The sequence below is a fragment of the Chaetura pelagica genome, unplaced genomic scaffold, assembly GCF_000747805.2.
Source record: "Chaetura pelagica isolate M959 unplaced genomic scaffold, ChaPel_1.0 scaffold356, whole genome shotgun sequence".
NCBI lineage: Eukaryota > Metazoa > Chordata > Aves > Apodiformes > Apodidae > Chaetura > Chaetura pelagica.
Window position 1 is genome coordinate 8,718,601 of NW_009953964.1, and position 24,580 is coordinate 8,743,180.

General features: G+C 41.2%; 2 protein-coding genes across 3 annotated transcripts; one reads left to right on the forward strand and one right to left on the reverse strand.

Moving 5' to 3' along the window:
• Positions 1–1,348: 1,348 nt before the first annotated feature.
• GEMIN5 (gem (nuclear organelle) associated protein 5) lies at positions 1,349–16,371 on the forward strand. The gene is made up of 25 exons (XM_010002009.1): positions 1,349–1,487; positions 1,674–1,799; positions 1,984–2,116; positions 2,542–2,701; positions 3,393–3,605; positions 4,333–4,418; positions 4,923–5,017; positions 5,500–5,636; positions 6,102–6,175; positions 6,571–6,752; positions 6,854–6,993; positions 7,426–7,597; positions 7,860–8,087; positions 8,573–8,686; positions 9,254–9,382; positions 9,862–9,957; positions 10,247–10,384; positions 10,928–11,075; positions 11,193–11,312; positions 12,140–12,350; positions 12,808–13,065; positions 13,690–13,852; positions 14,474–15,050; positions 15,497–15,593; positions 16,216–16,371. Exons 1-25 carry the CDS (start codon positions 1,349–1,351, stop codon positions 16,369–16,371), a joined length of 4,092 nt encoding a protein of 1,363 aa, XP_010000311.1.
• A 1,791-nt stretch (positions 16,372–18,162) lies between these two features.
• Positions 18,163–24,190, reverse strand: CNOT8 (CCR4-NOT transcription complex, subunit 8). Of its 2 annotated transcripts, XM_010002010.1 has the most exons (6): positions 24,065–24,190; positions 22,328–22,521; positions 21,381–21,542; positions 20,422–20,566; positions 19,641–19,751; positions 18,163–19,325 (listed from the first exon to the last, which is right to left on the reverse strand). In XM_010002010.1, the coding sequence occupies exons 1-6, from the start codon at positions 24,179–24,181 to the stop codon at positions 19,176–19,178; spliced, it is 879 nt and encodes a 292-aa protein (XP_010000312.1). In that variant the 5' UTR covers positions 24,182–24,190; the 3' UTR covers positions 18,163–19,175. The 2 variants fall into 2 exon arrangements, with proteins under 2 accessions (XP_010000312.1, XP_010000313.1); XM_010002011.1 differs by lacking the exon at positions 21,381–21,542 and having other exon boundaries at positions 18,658–19,325; positions 24,065–24,181.
• Between the last annotated feature and the right edge of the window lie 390 nt (positions 24,191–24,580).

Here is a 24,580-nt window from a genome sequence, read left to right on the forward strand (position 1 = left end):
GTGGGGGGTGTGCCCTGCCCCGGGGGGGGGGGTACGGCCTGCCCCAGGTGGGGGGTACGGCCTGCCCCAGGTGGGGGTACAGCCTGCCCCAGGTGAGGGTACAGCCTGCCCCAGGTTGGGGGTACAGCCTGCCCCAGGTGGGGTGGCTGGGAGCTGTGGGGACTGAGAGGGAGAGATGGAAAATCCTCCCAGGGTGGGGTGGGTTTTTTGTATGTCTTGCACACACAGAGCAGGGTGATGTTTCTGTAACCAAAGGTGAAATTCAAATGTGGTGAAATTAAAACTGCTGAGCACTTCTGGCCAGCGTTTTTTCTGTAGCCTTAGGCCTGTTACATCACTTTAATAAGCTGTTGGTTACCATCAAAACCTCAGAAGGTGAGCACATTCATTGCCACTGAAACAGCTCACTTAACATTTGTTCAGCAAGTAGTTGTTCCACACAGGACAAAGAACATACATTTAAGCAGTTACTGTATCTCAGGGCAGCATATTGCAAATACATCAGTTGTACCCAAGCCCAAAAGGACTGAAACACTTTAGAACAATCTCAACTGATGGAAATACAGACGATTTTCTGCCTGTTATTCTGAGTTAGATGGTGGCAAAACAGCTTTAAATATATTCAATTCTCTTCCTTCAGAATGCCATCTCAGCATTGCACTGGTCACCTCTTGTGAAAGATCTAATAGTGTCTGGTGATGAAAAAGGTGTCATTGTTTGTTACTGGCACAACAGAAGTGACAGCCAGCAGTTCTTCCCGGAGCCTCGGAATGTTTTTTGTCTCACCTGCTCTCCTCATAATGAAAATCTGGTGGCAATTGGGTAAATATTCATTAAGTTTTACTTTCCATTCTTCGGCTGCAAGAACCTTATTGTGAATTTTTGCAACACAGTTTTAAGGTGAATTGCAAGAGGTTTTGGTGGCTGTACTTTTCTTCTGGTGTACAACAAATCAGCAACAACATTTAGATTTAGTAGGTCTGCAAGACCCAGAAATCCCTAATGGTGTAACAGATCCAGGTTTGGTTTGCATCTTTGAAGTTTCTTAAAAGTACTATTTTTTAATTAGACTTGACTCTGAAAGCTGTATTATTAATGAACTGCAGTCATTCTTGAAGCCAGATATATTGGTTGGTCTTGAAAAGGCAGCTGCAGCTACACCAGTGCCATACTGGAGCTCTGACCAGTAGTCTGCTAGTCCCATTGCTGCTTGTGATGTGGCTTCTCTGCCTCTACTTGGTGACAGTGATCCAGATAAAGAGCTCAGAAATCCAGCTATATATTACTCCACAACGATCCAAGAATCTCATCATTAATTTGAATCTCTGTTTTCAGCTACAAGGATGGCATGGTGGTTATAATTGATATCAGCACGAAAAGAGAAATAGTTCATCGGCTCAGAGGCCACGACGACGAAATACACTGTCTGGTGTGGTGCCCTGTGCCTGGGGAGGAAAGGTTACCTGCTTGGCAGGATGAGCTCCAAGGTATGCAGAAATGATGTTTAGTCCATCTAAATGTCCTAGATAATTGAATTCCTTACAGAAAGTCAGTAAGTAGCACAAAGGCTTCAGTTCAATAAAGTACATTCTGATACAAATCAATATAGTTTCAGTTAATTTAATAAAGCTTTGAATTTTGAGGTATAATAATATGACTTCAATGGTATTCAGTAGTTCCTTCAGAGGATGGCAGAGTTCCAAATGGGGAGCAAGACACAGCCACGAAGAAAGGTTGTTACCTGGCTTCAGGAAGCAAAGATCAGACCATACGAATATGGAGCTGTACTAGAGGCAGAAGTAAGTAACAGTGTGAGATAAACAGTAACAATATGGTGGAAGAGTTACTCTCTACCTGTAGCCTTCATCTGGTAACATAATAATTTAAAGCATGGGAGGCATACTTAGAACTTGAGATCCACAGGGCTGTTTTCTCTGAGAATTTTGATGTATTAGGTCTAGACGATCCCACTTGATTCTTTAGGTGTCATGACTTTGAAGTTGCCACCCACAAAGAGAAGAGGTGGAGCTGTTGATCCTGCTGTTAAGGAGCGAATTTGGCTGACTCTTCACTGGCCTTCTGGTCGTTCCACAGAAATTGTGTCCAGCTCTTTTGGGTAAGTAGGGAGCACAGCAGCCTGGGAACTGTCAGTAACTGCAGAATAATAAGTCAGGAAAAACTGGGTAGGAAACTTTGACACCTCCTTCCTTCCCAGTATAACTGGAGAGAAGACAGGCCACGAGTTAGTATAAAACTACTGTTTGTCCCATAATTTGTCTGATAATTGAATGAAATATTGACTGCTAGTGGTAGTAATTGTGGTTTTGCTCATCTATGGAGAGAAAAGGATGTGAGTTTTCAGTGTGGTTAACTACGGATATCACCTCTAGGGTGATTGCCTGAGTGTGTCTCTATGTACTGGCACATGTAGTGGGTGTGAGTCTGCTGTATTACTCCTGTACTTGCAGTGTGCAATGTAGTCTCTATATAGCCTATATTAGTCTTTTGAAGTTAATGAAGTACATACTTTAAATTCTGCAGAGGAGAATTGCTACTCTGGGATTTGACCCAATCTGGAAAACGCAAGTGGACACTTCTAGGATCTTCAGAAGGACAAAATCACTCCCGGATTGTGTTCAATCTGAGCTCTGTGAAGCATCAAGACAAAGAGCTCCTTTTTTCCATTTCAATGGACAGAGATGTAAGAACCATTTCTACAATTAACAGTCCTACTTACTCACTGAGTGAGATTACCCTTTTTAGGGCCACAGATTTTCTCATAAAGTGGGTTTATAGCAGCATTTTATAACATCATGGCTTAAAATTTGTTCTGCACACAGGTTGTGGATATCTGCATTAGTTTATAAGCTTAAGCTCTTACCATACTGGAGTGAATGGTTATGACATTCTGAGCTTAAATAGTAAGCATTTAATAAGGGGAGTTTACCATCTCTTTTCTGGGTTTTATTTTTAAAAGGCTTACTTTCTCTTCTTAGAATAATCTATTAGTACAAATGAAAGCATCTATATTTTTATATTATTTTAAACTTTCTGCTTTTCACAGGCAGCAGAGTCCCTGTTGTTTTCAAGTCAGAAGAGGACCTTAGTATTATGTCCCTGCTCAATGCAGGGGGTTGGACTAGATTACCTTTAAAGGTCCCTTCCAACTCAGACTATTCTATAATCAAAATATAGCTGTTTTGTCCATTCCATTACAGTCTTCCAACTGCTGTAGCCCTGCCTGTGACATGTAAACTGCTGGGTGTGGATCACATACAATGTCAAGCCTTGAACTTGACCCTCTGATTCTTCATCTCACTCTTGCTTTGTTTTTTCTTGTCATGCCACTCACTCTACGTTTAACCATTCCTTGTTCCTTAAATATTCTTCAGGTGAAGTGCTGGGACCTGTCAACTCTGGAATGTAGCTGGACCATGCCCTCACTTGGAGGATTTGTCTATAGTCTTGCCTTTTCCCCAGTGGACACAGGGTGTCTTGCCATTGGTGTTGGAGACAGCATGATCCGGGTGTGGAATACTTTATCCATGAATAATACTTACGATGTTAAAACCTTCTGGCAAAGCATAAAGTCCAAGGTTACAGCAGTAAGTGTCCTTTGGATTCTCTTTTTCTCCTTGCCTCTTTTTCTCTTCTCAGTCTATTTTCTCTTTGAAGAGTATTTTTCTTTTACTCTGAAGGTTTTTCTCAGTTAAAAATATGTAAAGCCAAGTTGTCCTTTTGTCCTTGATTCTTTTGGCACACAATACGTCCTAGAGTCTGGCAACAAATTTCCAGATGTTTTCACAACCCTGGATGCTTGCACTGCATCTAGTGAAAATCAGCTGAAGTCCATCTGACTGTTACATTACTATATTTTTTTATTCTCCTTTGTGATCCTTCCTTGGTTCATCCATGGTTGCCCTTGCTCTGCTCAGAAGATTGACTGGCACATAAACCAATATGTGTGCCTTCAGGCTGGGTGTGTCCAGTGGATAGCCAGTAGCAACTGCCTGCTAGAATAGCTGGCACCAGTAAAACATGGTAGTTATTCCACACCAAAAGTTTTCTCACCATCCTACAATATTCTTCACTTGTATTTTGTAATGCAGATATAAAGTAGTATTTTAATTATTTTAGTCCATTTCATCTCATTCCACAGTAGCTGGTAGGAGGAGACCCTTTGATACTCATAGTAGAGGGATCAAATCAAGTGCCTGTAGTATAAAGGATGGTGCTTGCTCATTAGTTTCAATGTTATCTCTTTGTTTACTATTTAGAAATAAAGTTTCTGTAGCTTCTGTCATTATGGGCCTTTTTCTGTTTTGCTTGCAGTTAGCCTGGCATCCAACTAAAGAAGGCTGCTTGGCTTTTGGAACAGATGATGGAAAAGTTGGCATATTTGACACCTTCTCCACCAGGTAAGAAAGTAGCTTACAAATTCATTAAGTGTCAGATTCTGCTGGGTATGTTACTGTGCACAGGTGGTGTGGCCTTTCCTAGGCTGTATCTTTACTGTTAGGTAAGAGTAGGGTTAAATTAAAACTAGTCAAACAGTTGGATTTTCAGTGCATGTTTTAATCTTTCCATGATGTGTGGTAGATTCTAAGGTGATCTTTACTTAAGGTAAAGTCAGCATTGCATGACCAGAGATCACCTGTGGGAGGACATCACTGAAAGACATTTTCAAAGACTGAAGAGTAACATGCAGGTGGAGATCATCAGGACAGTTTTATTACAATTTTGGTAGTGTCCTAGAGGAGATATTAAAGAAGGCTTGCTTGAGCCATGGCTGTGTTAAGCACTTGGTGTCTGTTTTCACCCCTAAATGACATTGCTTTTTTTTTGTTTGGGTTTGTTGTGTTGGGTTTTTTGAATTTCACTTTGAAGTCTGACTGTCCCTGCTTCCTTGTCTTCCTGCCCAGTGCTAAGAATAAGCCACCTCAGATCTCCAGTACTTACCACAAGAAGACTGTCTACACATTAGCCTGGGGGCCTCCAACTCCTCCTTTGTCTTCTGGTGAGTATTCCAGCACCCTGTGACATTCCTGCAGAGCACCCAGATGACACAAAGTTCCTATGCCCTCCATCTTAGGAAAAGGAGCCCAATTGCTAGGTAGCAATCCTTTCTAGCAGCTAAGAATGCATCCTGCTTGAGGAACTGGAAATAGTTTTGCAATGGAGGAAAACAGTGTCTTGTTTTTTAATTGTAGTAGCTTCAGCTCCGTTAGCTCTTCTTACATACCTTGAATTTTTTTAAGAACCAAACTTTAAAGGGAATTTTAATGCTCGTAGTGACAGTACTATGACAAGATCTACTGGTAGAAGTGAGAGGTCCTTTCAGAGGATTGTACTGTGATAATTTCTTGCTGCTGGATCAAAGGCAATGGAAGCAAATATACAGTCTTTTAAAATAGTATTTTGGTTTATAGTAGGAATGATTACTTCTGCTAAGACTGATGAAGAACATAGTGTATTTAGCTTTTTTTCTCTATTGGATAGGAGGAGAAGGTGAACAGCCCTCTGTAACTTTATATAGTTGTGCTGGAGAAGGTATTGTTTTTCAACACAACCCCTGGAAGCTTAATGGAGAGGCAAATGACATCAATAAAGTCATCCGAGACACTAATTCAATCAAAGTGAGTATGATTTCGAGCTATGATATCAGCTGGGTTTTGGCTTCTTCCCTAAGGAGAAGACTCACTGAGAATTAAGAGATTAACATCACAGGCATCTAAATTGTAAGTAGCTTTCATCTGAATTAGAAAGAATAGAAATAATTGCAAGTAAACTTTTTATTTAATTTGAAATATGATGGAATTTCCTTGAAATGTCTGAGGCTTTCCAAAGAGCATAAGGAAATCAAGCATCAAGGTCCTACTGGAATCCAGACAAACTTCCTTTCAGACATTTTACTGAACTGATAAAAGTCATCATTGGTTCTTGCATCAGTTAATTCCATCTTTCTTAATTGCTTAAGCTTATGTCACTGTCACAAAAGCAATGGACCCTTTTGTTACTCACTGGTTGCCAGTCTTCATCTGTTGAATTTATGTGAGAAAGATTTAAGAGCTTTTGGCAATAGTTGTGTCTTCTTTCTGTAGCACAAGCTGCCTGCACATACAGAGATCAGCTGGAAACCAGATGGCAAACTCCTGGCTCTTGGCAATGAAGATGGGTATGTTTCAGTTGGAGGTTTAGGTAGTACAGTGCTGACAGTGACTAGAATCACTGCAGTGAAGCAAAAGTACTTTTTGTTGTCCTGTTTCTTCTGTCATTTCTCTGCCATTGTATTTGAACTGTGATAATACAGCATTCCTTGCTATTTGGTTTAACCACTCTTGGCATGGAGGATTCACATTATCACATCAAATTATTTTTCAAGGATCCACTTATGGTTCAAATGCACTTTTGCTGATGTACTAAGTAAAGGTTTGAGTTGAATCCAGAATAGAAAACTTCATTTAGTTACTCCTATTTCATGTTCTGTAATTCTGCTCATGCAAGATAGCAAAAAGATTTCCCATTTCCACTGACTGCTGGAATTCTTAATCTGTTGTTCTTACATTTCAGCTCCATTGAGATATTTCAGGCCCCAAACTTGAAGTTGCTCTGCACTATCCAGCAGCACCATAAATTGATCAACGCTATTCGTTGGCATCATGAGCATGGGAGCCAGCCAGAGCTGAGTTACCTGATAGCTTCAGGCTCCATCAATGCTACTATTTATGTGCATAATCTGAAGAGTGTCATAGGTAACAGTTTGCAGATTATATTCTAAGTCTTGGGATCTTGTTTTGGTTCACTCATGGTTTGGCTTGCTGGCCATACTTAATCCTTTTCTTTCTTCTTCCAGAGAGCACTTCAGAAAGTCCTTTGACAATAACAGAGCCTTTTCGAACCCTGGCTGGGCACACAGCTAAAATCACAAGTCTTTCTTGGAGCCCCCACCATGAGGGAAGACTGGTATCTGCTTGCTATGATGGCACTGCACAGGTATTGTTCCACAGCCACTCAGAAGTTTCAAATCATTCATTCTGCAGTGTTTTAGAACCAAACTGCCTAAACAGCAAAGCTTTTGAGACACAAACTGCTGAGAAACTGCAGTTTTACCCTGGGCAACCATCTCCTGGTTCTGATGCAGGTATCCATATGCTTTTGTGGCCTGCAAATTGGTTTGTGAGTCCAGCCATTCTTGTTTTCATATGAGCACTTTTGGATCCTTAGAAAAGAAAGGTGTTATGCCAATATATTGATGCAAACAAAGGAAGCTGTGAATATTTTTCCATCTGCGTGTTGGTATTTGAAATACCTGTGCAAACACCCTAGAAGAGAAGCTCCTGCAGGTGCAAATCACTGAAGAGAAATGCAAAGGATTAGGGGAAGATGAGACTCTCTGGGTTATTGAATTTCTTTCTTGCTTTGAAGGTATGGGATGTTATGAAGGAAGAGCCTCTCTGCAACTACCGAGGGCATGAGGGCCGGCTACTGAGTGTCCAGTGGTCACCAGTGGATTCAGATTCTGTTTATACAGGAGCAGATGATTTTTCTGTCCACAAATGGCACATCTCAAAGCAGGAGCATACACGGCCTCCTCAGGGTAAGTATATTCAAAAAGAAGATCCTTTCCTGAAAATGCTGTTGGAGCTGGGAAATAGAAGGTCTTTACATGGAAATGGTATGATAAGATCTTATGTTGAATTCCAAAGCTGCCTGCTAGCTCTTTAGGAATAAACTTGGTCTAGGTTTAAATGGAGTTGTATCCCTGTTTGGAAACCAAATGTTGATCTTGGGAGACAGACAGCTAATACACTAAAAATCTCTACAGATAATATCAGGTTGATTTTTGCAATCTTTTACAGGCAAAAAGAGTATAGAATTAGAGAAAAAAAGAAATATGCAACCAAAAGTCAAATCCAAGAAGAAGAAGAAGCCTGCAGAAAAGAGTCCAGCCAAGCAGGATCTAAGTGATACCATGAATGGAGATGAGAACATGAAGGAAATACTACTAGAAGAAAATGGAGTGTTGGAGCATGAAGGAAAAAAAGAAGCTCTGGAGACAGAGTTGCCTGATAAAGTCTCCATGACTGGTAATAATCAATTAATCTGAGCTCAGTGGTTCCCAGACTGTTTTCCCCTCAGAGCATCACCAAATATTAGTATTTTCTTGGAGATTTTATCATACTACAGTTTTAGTGAAATAGTCCACTTGGGAAATGCTGTTCTGGAATGTCTTTCATAATTTTCTAAACTATTTTGGGATTAATTGTCTTTAAATAAGAAGATTCTGGCCTAACAAACAAAGTTACTGCATTTGACTTGAAACATCAGTGTTGCCTTCTGGTGATAAATCTTACAACACTGGTGGAGTTTCATTAGTGTCTGTTGACATCTTATTTAGCTTCCTGACCATTCTGTAATGTTTGCTTAATATTTCCTTTCCCTAAAAGGCTATTAAATTAAGTTCTATGGCAAAGCAAAGCTTAGTTTCTCTATATTTTTAAATTAAATAATAGACCATGAATATGTCAAGTATTACTTACTTCATCTTTTTTTTATCACTATAACTCCACAGTGTCCAAGGATACATCTCCATCTGCATATGATCATTCTTCATTCAGCTTGCCAAAGCCTTTTTTGACCCAGAAAGCCACTACTGTGAAAAAGGATCCACCTAAAGAGAAACCAGGTTGGTAAATTTCAGGGACTTTTAACATCAAGGCAGAGCTCCTCATTCTAGGCTTCTGTTTGGTTGCAGCTTCCTTTCCTAATGTGACACCAAGTAAGTGCTGGAGAAGGAGGAATGTGCTTTTAAGATCTCTTGTATGTTTTAAGTTCCTTTTTCTTTTTATTTCCTCTACTTGTCAGGTCAATTGACTATTTGTTTAATGTGACACCAAGAAGTGCTGGAGAAGGAGGAATGTGCTTTTAAGATCTCTTGTATGTTTTAAGTTCCTTTTTCTTTTTATTTCCTCTACTTGTCAGGTCAATTGACTATTTGTTTAATGTGGGCTTAAAACTGCCTTTTAGTTGCTAGTTTCATTCCAGGCAAGATGGACAGAAAAGTAGGCAAAGTGCTCAATATTCAAAAGTCCAAAAGTCAGAGCAGTCATAATAGAGAGGAACATGGCACTTAAGCATCTGTTTTTTGCTTTCCTGTGTGAGGAAGAGGGGGTTTTGGAACATGTTGGAGAGCTCTGCTGTAGGAGGCTCTTATAACTGTGCAGCAGTGACTAAAATCTGTCTCATTTTGCAGCTCCTGATGCCTTTCTGAAGAAGAGGAAGCCTCGTTCTATGCTACCTTTCAGCACATTCATGGATCACAGAGCAAAAGATGAATTGTATCAGGACTGCTTGAGACTGGCTACATGTCTAAAAACCAAAGGTATCAGTCCAAAACTAAAATATTGAGGGTAGGTGCTGTAAGATATTCAGAAACATTTGTCCAAGGACCCAACTTTGACCACTAGTCATTAGTTTTTTTAAATCCTTACCTTTATCAAAATGTGCGACTTGTTGCAGTCATATTTTCTTCTTATCACTTCTCTTGCAGTGTTCCAGCAAACTGTAGCCACTCCAGACAGGGTTTGAGTAGGATCCTGTGTTGTGGAGATAGGGTGGAATTTCCTGCACACGTGCCAAGTGTTTTCCATCTTCATACATGTAATATGGGCAGGAAAGAACAAGCCCTGAGGGAGACACTTATATTCTCACAATAGTGTTCTTCAGAGCATGCAAAGGAACATGCTGTGTTTGATTTAGAATAAATGCTCTGCACAGTGTCCTGCTAGTCAGACTTAGATGTAAGTTCTGTTGATCCGCAAATTGTTTAATCTTAATATTCATTCTTTTTATCTTGTTTAGGTGACAATGAAGATGTGTCTCCTGACCTCAAGGATCGCATCCACTTGGGCTTGTTTGCAGACAGGGCTTCTCTGCACGAGATGATTGATGTGGAAGGTCAGTGGAATAATGAATCCACTTTGACGGTATGTCTATTGGAACTGTTAGATTCAAGGAAAAAACAAATTGGAAAAGATGCTTGAATTTTCTTTACTGTGGATTGAAGTGTAGGATTAAGGAGGCAGGTCTGCATGAGAACAAGATATGGTTTTCCCAAAGATTTTTTGTCTCTCAGATGCAAGCTTCTATAATACCTTCACTTGAATAATCTCTAGTAATACCATTTTACTATGACAAATAATGCTATTGCACTCATGCTGATAGGAGGTGTGTTCGCTTCCAACAGGAAAAAATCACTTGGAGAATGGGCATCCAGAGCTCTTTCAGCAGCTCATGTTGTGGAAAGGAGATATGAAGGGTGTCCTCCAGGCAGCTGCTGAGAGGGGAGAGCTGACAGACCAGCTGGTAGCAATGTCACCCATGGGTATGTTTGTTCTTGTAACAGAAGATGTTGGAATTACCTGCCAAGGGTAGCCTTGTTCTGGGTTGGAAACTCATGACTGTTCCAGACTGGAAGAAATTTTCTTCTTTAACTGTCTGATTAAAAAAAAAAAAACATCAAACACATACCCTATTTATGACAGAAGACCTGGATGTTTCCACAAGCACCCTTAGGTTGGGATAGCAGGAAAGCAATTGGTTTCCTTGGGGACTTTTTGAAGGAGCAGGCCCATCCTTCCAAGCACAGAGTTGATTCTTTGTTGTACGTAGCAGTTCTTTCAGCTTGCTGTTGGTTTAAATATGCTTTTAAGTTACTTTATGGATAGTGAAGCTCTGCAGTTGTGTTCAAGCCCAAGCTTTGCCCTGTTTCATTGCCTCTGGGATGTGTATTAGGATGGTTAAGAAACAGGAAGCTAATCTTGGGCAGAGGAAAGGCACCCATTGAAGAAACCAGTGTTGATGACATCCCACAGGAATTCTGAGTTTTAAACCTTTGCCTCCAATTGTATTGCCTTCTCTTTTTCAGTTGGGTATCAGGCCTGGCTTTGCACAGTAGAAGCCTTTGCAAAGCAGCTGTGTTTTCAGGAGCAGTATGTGAAGGCTGCCTCCCATCTCCTGTCCATCCATAAAGTGTACGAGGCTGTCGAGCTCCTGAAAGTGAACCATTTTTACAGGTTGCTGTATATTTGTTTACAATTTGTTCTCATTTTTTAGTGGGGTGGATTTGGCATTTTGGTTCACTTGTACACAGCCAATTAACTTTTCCATCTTGTTTCTTTTCTGTGCAATAGGGAAGCAATTGTAATTGCTAAGGCCAGGTTGCGTCCAGAAGATCCAATTTTGAAGGATCTTTACACCAGTTGGGCAGCTCTGCTAGAGAAAGATGGCCATTATTCCATGGCTGCCAAATGGTGAGTGTTACTGGGACAAAGATAGAATTGGTTCCATGCCTGAAACAAAGAAAGTTCCTTGGCTTTATAGCAGGTGAAATCTGTTAAGTGGTCTGGTTGTTACTTGTCTAAGATGCTATTTGAGTCTGATCTCACTATACTCTAGCAGCTCCAGAGGCCAGTTCAGAGCAGAAGGTCCAAATGCCACACTGCAACAGAGCCACTTCTTTCCACAGACATACCAGAAATATTTGAAAACCAGTGGAGCACGACTAAGATTAGGATGTTTACAAAGACTGTGACATTTCCAACCTTTCCACCAGAAATGTGCAGTGCAGCCGTTCATCTGGAGTTTCTTGAGGCCTCATCATTGAGTTATCCTCCTCCAACTACAGTGTTTCAAATTTGTGACTATCAAAATTACTAGTTATGCTTGAAAAATATTGGATGGAATAGTCCTTAGCTGGATGCTGGTTTCAGTTCTGGCATTTTTGAGGGTGGCCATTCTTGTGAAGGGATTCAGATGAAATCCAGAGAAATGCAGCAGGGATAAACTGTTGCATATAACCTTTCCATCTTGAATCTGTTTACTTCTCATCCAAGCTGTGCATGGTATGTACCAGCAGAGGTTTCAGTCCAGATTATTAGGCTGTGTGACTTTTCCCTTTGAATCAGATGAGGTGCCCTTTTTATAGTAAACTTTGGTAAGGCAATGTGATGGGAGCTCTCAGAACCTGTGAAAAATACATGTTTCTCTGTATTTGTATGTTTGTCCTATTGTGTTGCAATACAATTTTTAAATCATATTTTAATACTGATCAAGTCCATTTGCTTTTATCTCTTTTCAGTTATTTGGGGGCTTCCTCACCCTACGATGCCGTTAAGGTGTTGGCAAAAAAGGGGGATGTGACATCCCTTAAAACTGCTGCTGAGCTTGCACTGATATCTGGAGAGGAGGAGTTGTCAGCAACTTTGTCTTTCAGATGTGCCCAAGACCTGCTGTTACCCAGGAACTGGGTGGGAGCTCAGGAAGTCCTTCAGCAACATAAATCTTTATTTGTGAGTCTGGTTCTTTCCTTCCTGGTTTCTTCAGCGTTATCGATCTCCAAAATAAGTTGATTAACTTGGCACCACTTCCCACATGTTGAGTCCACAGGTAGTCCTTTGAGATACTTCAGTATGCGATACTGATCATAGAAGAAGGTCATGAGGGAAGGTAGTAGCTGCTTACATTAAAGGAACAGATGAGCTGACTGTGTTCAGCTGCTGGAGGCTTATTCCAGAAGCTCAGGTTCATGCACACTGAGCAGCAGAAGGCAGCTTGGCCTGTTCTGAGGTTGCCTTCTGACCTTAGGGTCTCCATCAGCATTGTTCTTTGGTAGCTGCAGTTGGGAAACATTCCATTACCAACAAGCTGCTGCTAGCCATGATGTTTCCAAATGTGTCTAGCTGGGATTGTCTTCCTTTTAGCAGCAGCTCAGTTATTTTTCTTTTAATTATTTTTTTCTTATTAAAGGGACAAAGACTTGTTTTCTGCCTTAATGAGCTGCTTTGCAAGTGCCTTAGTGAAAGAAGTCCCTGTGACCGGAAGAGCCCTGTGCCTCCCTGTTACCACAGCTGGGAGCTGAACAGAGAGGCCTCATTTCTTGACATGGTGATAGAAGTGTGGCAGAACATACTGGGCATGGACACCACTGAACAAGCCACATGTGCACGGGAGCAGCTGTGCAGTATTGAGCATCCTCCTTCTACCAGCAACACGCACCCAAAGCAGGTAAATGGATGTACATCTGCACACACTCTTGGCCTTACTACAGCTTACCCAGTGAAATGCAGCCACTGTGGGATGCTGGGCCAGCCATTCCCAGGGGACTGATGCCTGCACCCTGCTGCAGGAGGAGGTTTTGGTTCAGGAGAAGCAGACAATGTGCAGCTAGGATGGCTGGCATAGCCACCAGTTTGTTTCTGCATTTGTTGCACTGAGATCACCAAGATGTGCTGGCTGAGTGAGAGTGGTTGGCACAGCTGAGTAGTCTCAGCAGTGATTCAGGGGTTTCTGGAGAGCTGTTAGGAGAGGCAGGGCTGCTTGTTAAAACGTCCTGGAGTTCTGAAGGTCTGTTCATAGGTTGGTGTTTCTGCAGGTCTTTGCTCTTGACCACGAGTCACTGAGCTTTGGGGCGCTCCCACTTCTCATCTGTTTAGTTGCACACGTGCCAACTGTACAGTTAGAAGTAATGTAAAAGTGCTCAGTGTCCTGCATGGAGGAGACTGTAAATTGCATTGTCCTTAACATTACTTTTGGTGAAGTCATGTGCTTCTGGGCTCTCCCACAACAGTCATAAGCTGTAAGTAATTCATACTTTGCAGTAAAACTGATGCTCTCTGGTGCTTCCTTCAGGTGCTCTTCCATATATCCCATGACCTGACCCTTGCAGCCTTGAGCTATCACATTGGTGCCTGGGATGAGGCAGTGAAAAGTATTCTTGGAGCTGTGACTCGCAGTTATGATGCTGGTAACTTCACTCTGATGCAAGACATTTGCAGTATCATCCTTCCTGAAGGTAAGGCTCTTCTTGTGTATCACCTGGCACTGACAGACGGGGATCTTCCTTGTAGGCACAGATGTGTGGCCATTAACATTAATAGGCACATGGCTTGGAAGAAGCAAGACATTCCCATATATATGGAAACCTGTGGAATTTAGCTAGTGCAAGGGCTGTTGTCAGAATTCCTGACCGTGGAAGGAAGTTCAGCAGTGGCAGCTGGTGTGGTTGATGTAGGAAACTGAGGAAATTCTGTTCTGTAAGGGAGATGGGGACACTGGAAAGCTGTTTTCATCTCATAGTTACAGATCACTCCAACTAGCCCCTTCCTTCTTTCTCTGCAGAGTGCATTTGTTTTGTTGCTCTTGATCATGTGAATATCTTGATGTGAGCTTGGGACCAAGGAAGTTTGCTGTACATTATATGAACATGGACTCTCATGATAGCTAGAACAGAGTATTGTGCTTTACAAGATGCCAAAGGTATCTGCCTTTGCTTTCCTGCTTCCTGCACCACTCTGCCAGCATCTGAAGAACTCTCTGGTTTGGGTCTCTAGGATAAGCAGTTTGTTCACCACATCTGATCTTTTTATGTGGAAATCTCTAGAAGCCATTTGTAATCCTTTTTTTTCATTATTAGGCTGTGATAACCTCAGACACAAATTGGACAGCACAAATTCTCAGAGCATGGATGCTTCCAGAAGTTTAGAGGCCTTTGTGGCTTATGGACTGCTGTATGACCTGTGGTGGAACCCACTCAAAGATTCCCTTGTCTTGCAAAAGACCATTTCAGAACCTGCACTGTGTCCCAGTGAGCTGACAGCTCCTGAGAAGACTTACATTTCAGGTCAGTCCTCTTCTGAAGAAACTCGTGATCAAACTGCAGTTGCAATGGATGAAAACCTCTGCAACACAACTGAAGTTCTTCAGTGTGAGATTAAAAGTGACTCAAGAACTAGCTCAGTTGATTTGGTAGACAGACAGTCAAAACTGAATGGCTGCAAAGTGCTTCTTTCAGAAGAGACTGCTGCTTTACAGAACACCCAGAGAGATATAGCCAAGGTCCAGAAGATTTTAGCAGATATGATCCACCAGCATCAGCAGCAGAGGAACAGTCTCCAGGAAAACAAAAATGGATGCACCCAGGAAACCAACCTGCAGCAGAGTACAGAAACTGAATCAGACAAACCATGCTCTGACAGCAGCCAGGTGAATTGGTAAGCTTCAGAACAGGAATTAACAGATTGAAAAGCATTGCTTTTTTTTGTGTTTGTGCAGCAAATTTGTTGTGTAGCTCAAATTGCCTCTAATTTCAAGCTTGGCACCCAGGGATGCTTCAACATAGGGCTCAAAAGTCTTGCATTTCTCTGGGGCTGAACTATTGTGCATAAACTCACTAGAACTGAATAACTTCCTGATACACAGGGTGTGTTGGTGTGCCAGGGAAAAAAAACAGGACAGCTTGAAAAGGGGAGGGTAATAAAAAGGACAAGCATGATCCAAGAGGTCTGTCTTTTTGCTGGAACAATTATTTGGGAATTTCCAAGAACAAGCTAGAGCATATAACACTTGTCGAATGCTCTCCTGTGCTCCCTGTGCAGAAGAGAGGCTGGGAAGTCATTTAAGCAAGAGGCACTCACAACACCTGCTCTTTTCTTTACAGTAAAGATGAAGTACAGGAACCAATTACACTCCCTGAGCTAACGAAGCAGCTTCTAAAAGCAAAGCAGAAACTAGCAGAATTTCCGGACAATTTAAAGGTAAGTTTTCAGGAAAGGCATTGTGGTTCTGAAGAAAGACAGTCTTTTTGGAAGAGCAGCCTCATCATAGAATCCCTTTCATACTGGAAGTTAAGGAACAGTGACTTTCTTAGTGATTCTACAGCAAATTAGAGAGAAAAATGACCCACAGCATTAGGATTATATTTTTCTTTCAAGCATAACTTCATTCATGCAGCTGGAAAGTGTAGGTAGAACTGCAGGGGAGAACTCGATGGGATACTTTATATTAATCTCTCCCATGCATTTTAAAAATAATCCCTTGCTACTTAGAATTATATATACAAAGCTTTGATAAACAGTGAAAGCAGAAATGTAGGGTATAAAGTAGAAACTGTAGAAACTACACCACACATTTGAAAACAATCTTTCCTAGGCTGTCTTATCCCCTCTTTATAATATAACCAAAGGTGATGATGCAAGAGGGGGAAAACCTGGTTAAGGGTGAGCTAATGCACTGAAAGAGGAAAAAATGCATCTGACTCACAACTGTTTCAAAGAAACTATAAAGTAATGTCTTCAGAGAGCTGGTTGCCTGAATATGTTGTATTCAGATAGTTACAATTAAAGAAGTCAGCATTACCTTTTATTCCTTTTTTTGCAGGTCTTCCCATTCCCCGACGTCCTGGAGTGCTGCCTTGTTCTCCTTCACCTTGGATCCCAGTGTCCTCCTGAACTACAGGAACAGGCATTGGATCTCCTCAGGAAACACGGTAGTGCCGATATTCACCAAAAGGCTGGCAGGAGGTTCTTGACATGACACTGAAGCCAAACTGTCGTCTTTGAGCTGCCTACAGCTACTTCACACCAAGGCTGTTCTGTCTGCAAGCAAAGGCTCGTTTTGATGGCTGTGGTAGTTTTGGATAAAACTACCCAAAAAATCAGGTTTATTTAAGACTCACTTGTGGTTGTCAGTTACTACTACTTAGGGAGATGGTGTTAGGAAATTGAAGAGCAGTATCCTGTATGCAGGACTTTTGTATGGTCTTTTTTTATTTGTTGGAAGTTGTGCTAATGGGAGCTCTTGCTGTTTACATGTAAGAGAAATAGTTTTGAGCAGCTACACTGGTCTTTCAGCACAGGAGGAAGAGCAGCTGCACCCAGGAAAAACAATGGTTTCTGTAAGCAAACTGACTCTTTAGACACTATTATTCTTAAAAGCATTGTGAGTTTTTTTCCCCTCCTAAAAATAAAGACTTCTACCACCATGAATTGGTATTTAATTTGATTGATATAAACCAGCATCAGTCAATGGCAAATGCATTAAAAATAAGCGTGGTTTGTAGCTTTTTTATGCTAAACAACCAGTAGATAAAATAAATGGATGACTTGTAACCTATGACTTAGCTTTGTGTGGTGAAACCACCAATACAAAAAAGGGAGGGAAAGATCTTTTGTTTCCAGCAAGACTAGCAAGAGATCAGGGAATTTTTCAGGTCTGTAGAAGTCCCTGCTTTTGGCAACATCAGTGTCTGAAGAAACAGAAGGTAAATTTGAGGTACTGAGTTCTCTAAAAGGCTGCTCTTCTAAAAGTGCCAAAACCAGTCCTGTCTAGGGTCCTGAACATAGAACATTTTGACCAGTCTTTCAACTTACCTGAAAAACACTCTTCCCAAGAACAAGGTTGCATAGGCCTTAGTGAACATAGCATCAGTTTTAGTAATTTCTAGAAGCAAGTTTTTAAATGCAGCAGAAAAATTCATGGTAGGTTGGGAGGAGTCGTGAATTTAGAAAGTTTTGTAAGTACAGTAAAGATTGAGGAAAAAAAAGAAAAGTAGGGATGGAATTTTTTTTAGATCAAGAGCTGTTCCAGATTATTCCGGCCAAAACACAGACTTCATACTGATAAATGTCCTGCTCCAAGATGAGTAAAGCCTCAGAACACCTTGAAGAGCAGCAGGTGAAAGCCAGGGATGATACTGAAAGAAGATCCTTCTGTAGATGTGTTTGTGATCTGTTGCCACTAACTTGAATTTGCTAAATTCTGTACAAAGTACTTGAAAGAAAAACCAGGAGAGGGAGCTAGTGCTTAACCAAACAGCCCTCCTTCACTTGAAGCAAGAACCACAGAAGTTTAGATGGAGCAGGAAAACTTCACACAGGACAGGTGAGCAAAACGCATTTGTCACTCTCAGTGCTGAGGGAGGAGCTGAGAGAGAACAAGTCCCCCAAAGAAACCCTAAGGTCAACTTCCATTAGCTACTGTACAGTAAGATCAAAAGCAGATTTTACTAAGACCTACCCCAGTAACATATAATAAATCATAAAAGAAGAAAGAAACTTGAGCATTGTTGAGAAATTAGAGCTCAAATTGATTCCAAAGCCTGACCTTTGCCAATTTTAGTGCTTGATGGAAAATCCAAACCAAGGCCTGGTTTAAAAAAATTTATTTTACAAAAAATTAAAAACAGGTAGTATTTACAAGCATTTTAAATACAGCTCCTAAACCTCAACTCTCAATAACGATTGTTTAGGCTTGTTTAAAATGCAAGATAAAGTCTTAACATTTTAAGTTTGCCATGTCCAAAAGGGTTTGTGTTTTTTTTTTCTTTTAAGAAATGTCATTACAGAGCTGTTGGGAAAAAAAGGATACTATAGAACAGCTCGTTTTTTAAAAAGTCAGAAGCCCAAGTTGCTCTTCCATCCTCCAACTACTTTTCAGATGTCTATAATGAAGAGAAATGGAGCTGCTTTGTTGTTACACGTGTAAAAATTAGGTATGGAGAAGTGGGGCAGGGGGCAGAAGAGGAACAAATATTTACCCATCTGCTGAACTACTTGTGGTGCAAGAAGACTAAAATTTATAGGTTAAATTGAAGCAAAACTGAAGTCAGAATACTGGTCCAGTCCCCTATCAAAGGTGAACTTTTAGGCCTCTTAGTCTATTTCCAGAACAGTTTATTAATACCCATAAGAACTAAGCTGAGGCTCAGTATGGGTCAAACCTGTACCAAACAGAATTAGAAACTATGGAGAACTTAATCAGCTCCAGTAATATCTATTCCCACTGTTGTTAAAGCAAATCTCTGAATATTTTTAGCTGCAAGGATCATTTTTAATTGTCATCCATTCCCAAACCTCTGCAGTGATCAAAGGGAGCAATATTCACAGACTACACAAAGATAAAATAAGCAAACATGAGGTGAAGCAGTCACCCTCACAACATGCAGAAGTTTTAAAATAAGCTTTATAAAGCACAATTTACAAATTTGTGTGCATGTCTGTGTCCATCTTCACTGGATTTCCAGACCCTTAGCACTACTAAATATTCTACTGTTAAGGTCTTCCTTGCAGATTCTGTACAGTATAAAGAGGAAAAAACAGAGGTATACACAGGAGGTTCTGTCTTTTGCCCTGGGTATTAAAAAGATGGCAAACCACAAATGCTGGCATTGGAAATTCAGTCAGCTCTCTTCTTCTGGGTTTCAAATGAAGATGCAGCTCTTCAGCAAAAGTGCAGGCTGGATTCTGTAGATGCCTTTTCTTGGAGACACTTGGGAAAAATGGTTGAGGAGAGCAGCTGCCAATATGGTGACCACATTCTGCTGAGGGGTACTGCTTGTATCATGGCTGCATGTTGTTGATAATAGCCAAAATGCTCATTTTCTCCTGGGCTGAGTCCACATCTTCATTTTGTTTCTGAGCCACTCCTGTGCCAAGGCCATACAGTCGCCCACAATACTTTGCATCATCAATTGTATCCTCAAAAAACAACTGCAGAATTAAAAAAAAAGGAAAGAAACAGGTATTGTTGAATTGTTCTTCTAAGTTAAACAAACAGCTCATGTGAAGTCAGCCACCTCTTAGATTTGCACGCAAATTCAAATAAGCACATGAAAGAGCAATAAACAGAACAAGTCTGTGCCAGTAGAAACAATGTTGGTTATTGACAGTTTGAAATGTGATGACCACAAGGCACAAAAAAAACCCCACGCAACCAAAACAAACGCCAAAACAAAAACACACATTGTGCATGCTGACATTTATGGATAGGAACTGAAAGATGGCAGAGAAAGAACACTGCACTACCTCTTTCATTCTGAAGAATGCCATTCCCGTGAGAAGAGAGTCCGATCCTGCCTGGTGTTGTCGTCCAATTCGCTGCAAATCCAGCTGATCTGCCACTTCCTGAAGGCCACCCTGCAATGAGAACAGAACAGATTTTATTTTGGAAGACCCATCTCTTACCAAAATTGCCACACTTCTCCAAAATGTGAGAGCAAACACTGGCTAAGGTGAATTGATGCAGACTTCCACAGTGCACGCAGACCAGCTGTGAGTGAACACAGTGGTCACCACTCTTCAAAAATGCATGAACACTCACATTTAGGTACCTTGGTTTCCTGCTGTGGATACTTGAGATGACTGTGGGTACATTCATAGGTTACAAATGCTGGATCTTTCCCCCCCTTCCCTCACACAAGGCTGTTAGTCAGCAGATAAATTACTTTCAACCTGCTGATTGTCCACTGGTTAATCAAGTCATATAGTAGTTTGTGTAAGAAGAAATACTCTGCCTTGTGTAGGTAAGATAAGCATGCTGAATTATAATTAGCCTCATACACAATTACTCATACACAAACCAGAAGGTTATGGGATTGTCCCTATAAAATACATATGTTGCCAAGTCTAAAACTGAGGAGGCAGAATCTGCTAGATACAAACTTAGTCACAGGTGTTTGTGTCTGACATTAACTTTTATAACCTTCCAGTTTTAAGACTTGATCTGTGCAGTTCTGTCACTTGGCCTCCTGTATATTTACAGCGTGGCTGCCTATTCATCACCTGTTTGCTAGGGAGATACAAGTACCTTGAGGTTTTTGCAGCTCTTCATTAAGTATTTTACATCATAGATAGATGGGAAGAAAAGGTTCAAGATATGGAAAAATTCATGTTCCTCTTCTGGTAGCCTGGAATCTGTCAACAACTTCACCATGTAGCCGAAGTCATAACCACTGAAAACAAAAACAAAGAAACCAAATGAACAGAAAACACCTACGCTCAGTCAACACCAATATCTCATTTTCCACAAGAGCTTTATATGCTGTAGCTTTCAAACCTTAACATTTTCTCACATTCATAAAACTGCTCTGGATCAGAGCCAGAATTCATCCTGATCATCTGTGTCAATGTGGGACTTCTGAATGCTCCCTGGGTGCCTCCATTAACCTCTTGCAGAACAGCTAAGCCATGGGGAAAAACCTACTTTTCTTCCCAACAATGCAAGTTTCTGTAGCTATGGAAAAGCAGGAAACCCTGTAAATATCTCCTGCCACCATCACCTCCTCCTCCCTCAAGTCCTTTCACTTAAGATGATATCAAGGACCAGGGGTTTTGTCATCCAAGTTGCCTGAAACACTACAAGAAAGGCACCTTCACTACACAGATGTCTTTCTGTATGCAAACACAAGAGGGAAGCTGAGAACACCACCACTGTAAGGAAGAAGAAACAAAACTGTGCTTTACAGTGCATAAAAGTTAACAAGTTGAAATGTGATTCCTACACTTTGTAGTAACCTACTCCATAGAGGAAGCCTCGAATAGTGAAAGGATTTGCAAGAAAGGCATAAGCAAAATTCAGACCACAAAAAGTGCAAGTACAAAATGATGTGCCAAGTGTTCTTACTTCTTAAATTTGGCCTTTAAGTCTTTAAGCTTCTTTTAAGAACTCTGGAGCTGCTCATTCCTCTCCTCTATGTCAGTCTCCACAGACAAAAGCAGCAGCATTTGAATCAAAAAGAGGTTTCTCAGTGACCATCTCAGACCTACCTGTGGAAGGACAGCCACTTCACACTGTCACTAAGGACGACCCCGGATGTCATAAGCAACTCAGCAAAATGCAGGGTATCGATCCCTTCCTCTTCATGCTTCTGGAACTGCAGCCCAGAGCTGGCTAGGAGGTCTATGGAATCCTGAGAGTACATGTCCTCCCTGAAGGAGAAAAGCAGCTTTGCACTCCAGGTACTAACAAGTCAGGCTCATTTTAGGAAAATTCCCCCAACCGTATTTAAAAAAATTGGACTGGCCAGTAGGCTCTCTCTGGGTTCCACATTAGTCCCTCTAGAAAAAATTCAAATGGAATCAGTTTTGATCCCACTAACACAACCTCCTACATCCATAACAAGCTACTCTACTAACTAGGTAATAATTCTGTTGTTTGTGCAAATTCCAAGGAATCACCCTCCACAGAACTGATGTTTTTAAAAATATCACTTCTGCAAGGTGAACAGAAGCACCACAGGCGAGAGCATGGATACAGGAATTCCCCCAAGCAGGAAGACATGAAACTCCAAAGCTCTGAGCATCATTCCCATCTACGTTTTTCTTTTTCACAGCACGTACCACCAGCCCATCATCTCTAATTGCCTCTCTGGGAGTAAACAAAATTGTGTAATACTTGACTAAGAAATATGGCCAAGCTCCTGTCATGCCAAAATACATTCCCATATAATCTGTGTTAGAAACTGAATTTTTATTGCTCAGAACCAGGCACTGATGATCATCATGTAAAGGTCAGGCTTGACGGGGCTCTGAGCAATCTGGTCTAGTGTGAGATGTCCCTGATTATTGTAGGGGGGTTGGACTAGAAGACCTTTAGAGGTCCCTTCCAACCCAAGACGTTCTATGATACCACGATAGGGACACCTGCATTTGCCAAAGAAGCATCGCTTCAGCAAAACAGAGGAGGCAATTACTCAGTATCTCAAGAGACTCACGTAAGGTTGAATTTGAAGTTAAACTGCCAGGTGTTGATGCCAGAGGGATATTCCCCTTTCTCATTTGTGAAAGTCAGGCCCAGCTGGATAATTTTCAGAAGGTCAACGTTACAGCGAAGGAGCTGGTACTGATAGTCAATGGAGCTGCGGAATTCACCTATTGGCCTCACAACAACTCCAGGAAACTCTGTGTCCTGGGGAGAGAAGGGAAAACCTCACTTCACCACTCACTCTGCTAGGAGTCATTACTATCACTGTTAAGAATCTACTCAGCAGGTCCCAGCAGTGCATTCTGTGAATTCTGCTGGAAAAATAACTTTTTTTCCCTCATTTTCCATATTCATGCAGATTTTAAACTGCTACAAGTCAGACATTAAAATAAATCCCACACAATTTATTAACTATTACATTAAGCAATTTATTACAAGTAACCTTTCTTGCAGTTTTCATTCCAAAACAAAAATGTTATACAGTCATGTATGCACTGTTGTATAATCTAAACACCTCTCTCTTGCAAAGGATTCTCTCATTTTCCTTGAATATACTAAAATGGACTTTTAAATTATTTATTCATTGTTCTTTTATGTTCTAAATACAAGCTAAATTTAGCACTCTGGACCTGTTCATTCAATAGCCCAGACAGTGATAAACTTCACTGCTTTTGAGGAACAGCCAACACCACATGAACAAAAACTCCTGCCAATCAAAACAGATCTTAACAGCAGAGCAACCATCTTTCAGAAGAAAAACATTTTACTTGGCCAGTGACTCTGTCCTGTCTTTGCTGAAAGCCAAACTTCTGGACTACTTTTGCTCTCAGATCAGGCCATGTAACTTCTACTGCCTAGAGCTTGTGCAAAAATTTATCATGAAGAACCCAGCGCTTTGTGACAAAACCTCTCCCTTGCCCAAGGTTTGTCTAGAGATCTGTATGACCTATAAAACAGGCCATCACCACACTTGCCATGAGAACAAACAGACGCAAGAAATCTAATTTTCCATTGACATGTGGTAACAACAAAAAAAATCATATTAACTTACACCACAGCATTCAACCACAAACTCTGCAGGGGCAGATGTTTTTATGCCCTGTTTTTATTAAAGGCTTCTCATATCTTCAAGTTTACTGCTCCTCAGCCAAGTTAGCATAATTTACAGTATCATAATTAAAACCAGTTATTAAAGTAACCAATTGGCTGTTGCTAAGCAGATAAAAGACTTGAAAGAGCAGGAAGAGATTCCTCCCACCTGGGGGAGATCCTCAAACAAAGCTTTCTGAACACACAGCCAGATTCTTTTCCTTCTGTAAGAATCAACATCTGACCCCATTAAAAAGGAGGCAGCCCAGCTGACTGTCACTTGCAGGTCTTTTGTCCTACAGGACCGTGGCATCTTCCATAACCAAACAGGCAAAGACATTCAAAGGAAAAACACATATTCAAACTCAGTTGTACATCTGACCTGTTTAATTTTCTGTTGCATAAACTAATACATTATGAACAGCTAAATAATAAACTAATTCAGGTTTTTAAGGTGGCCTGTCTCCCCATCTTTCATTCAATCCATAGTCAAAACTTCTGGAAAGCTCCTACTGAACCACTTCCTAATTTTTCACTACTTCTAGCTCAGTTTCAACAGGGCTGGGAGAAATTATGGCTTGCTCAAGAATCAGCTTATTCCTCTTTCACAGAAAAAAACCCTTGACTAGGACAATTAGGTCAGGTATAAAACATTTACCATGGCAATGTAGCTGTAACTTAGAACAATCTCTCGAATTTTCCTCATCTCTTCTTCCAGATTGTTTGCCCATACTTCACAGATAACCTGGCTGTTCTCTGCAAGGGCTGCTGGCATCTTGCAGGGACCAGGCAGCTGGGGTTGGGTTCAGATGGCAGCCCGGGGTTGCTGGGTGTGTGATCTCGCTGTGCTGCATCAGAGAGAGAAACGAACAGGGCTTTATTGGAGGAAAGAGCTGCACACAGGAACGAGTGCTCTGGCAGAGTCACTCACACTTCCATTTTCAGACTCAGGTGGCCCGTCTGAAGCTCACACCGGGTTTTGTCCTGCTTTTGTCACTTCCTGTGAACACGCTGAACAAGAAAATCTAGAGCATCCGCTCCGGTCACACAGGGGGAAGCACAACTAACAGTGCGGTTATTTACAGAGTCATTGCCCTCATCCTCCTCCTGCACCCGCCATCAGCTCTGACACTCCGGGCGTGAGACACACGAGCAGGACAGCCCGGCTGACGCG

Coding starts and splice junctions, on each gene's coding strand:
- GEMIN5 (XM_010002009.1), top strand. CDS start 1,349: ATGGTGGTTATAATTGATATCAGCACGAAAAGAGAAATAGTTCATCGG. Junction 1,488..1,673: donor TTGGCAGGATGAGCTCCAAG/GTATGCAGAAAT, acceptor AATGGTATTCAG/TAGTTCCTTCAGAGGATGGC. Junction 5,018..5,499: donor AACTCCTCCTTTGTCTTCTG/GTGAGTATTCCA, acceptor TCTATTGGATAG/GAGGAGAAGGTGAACAGCCC.
- CNOT8 (XM_010002010.1), bottom strand. CDS start 24,181: ATGCCAGCAGCCCTTGCAGAGAACAGCCAGGTTATCTGTGAAGTATGG. Junction 22,522..24,064: donor GTTACAGCTACATTGCCATG/GTAAATGTTTTA, acceptor TTCTCTCCCCAG/GACACAGAGTTTCCTGGAGT. Junction 21,543..22,327: donor AACTTCAAATTCAACCTTAC/GTGAGTCTCTTG, acceptor TTTCTCCTTCAG/GGAGGACATGTACTCTCAGG.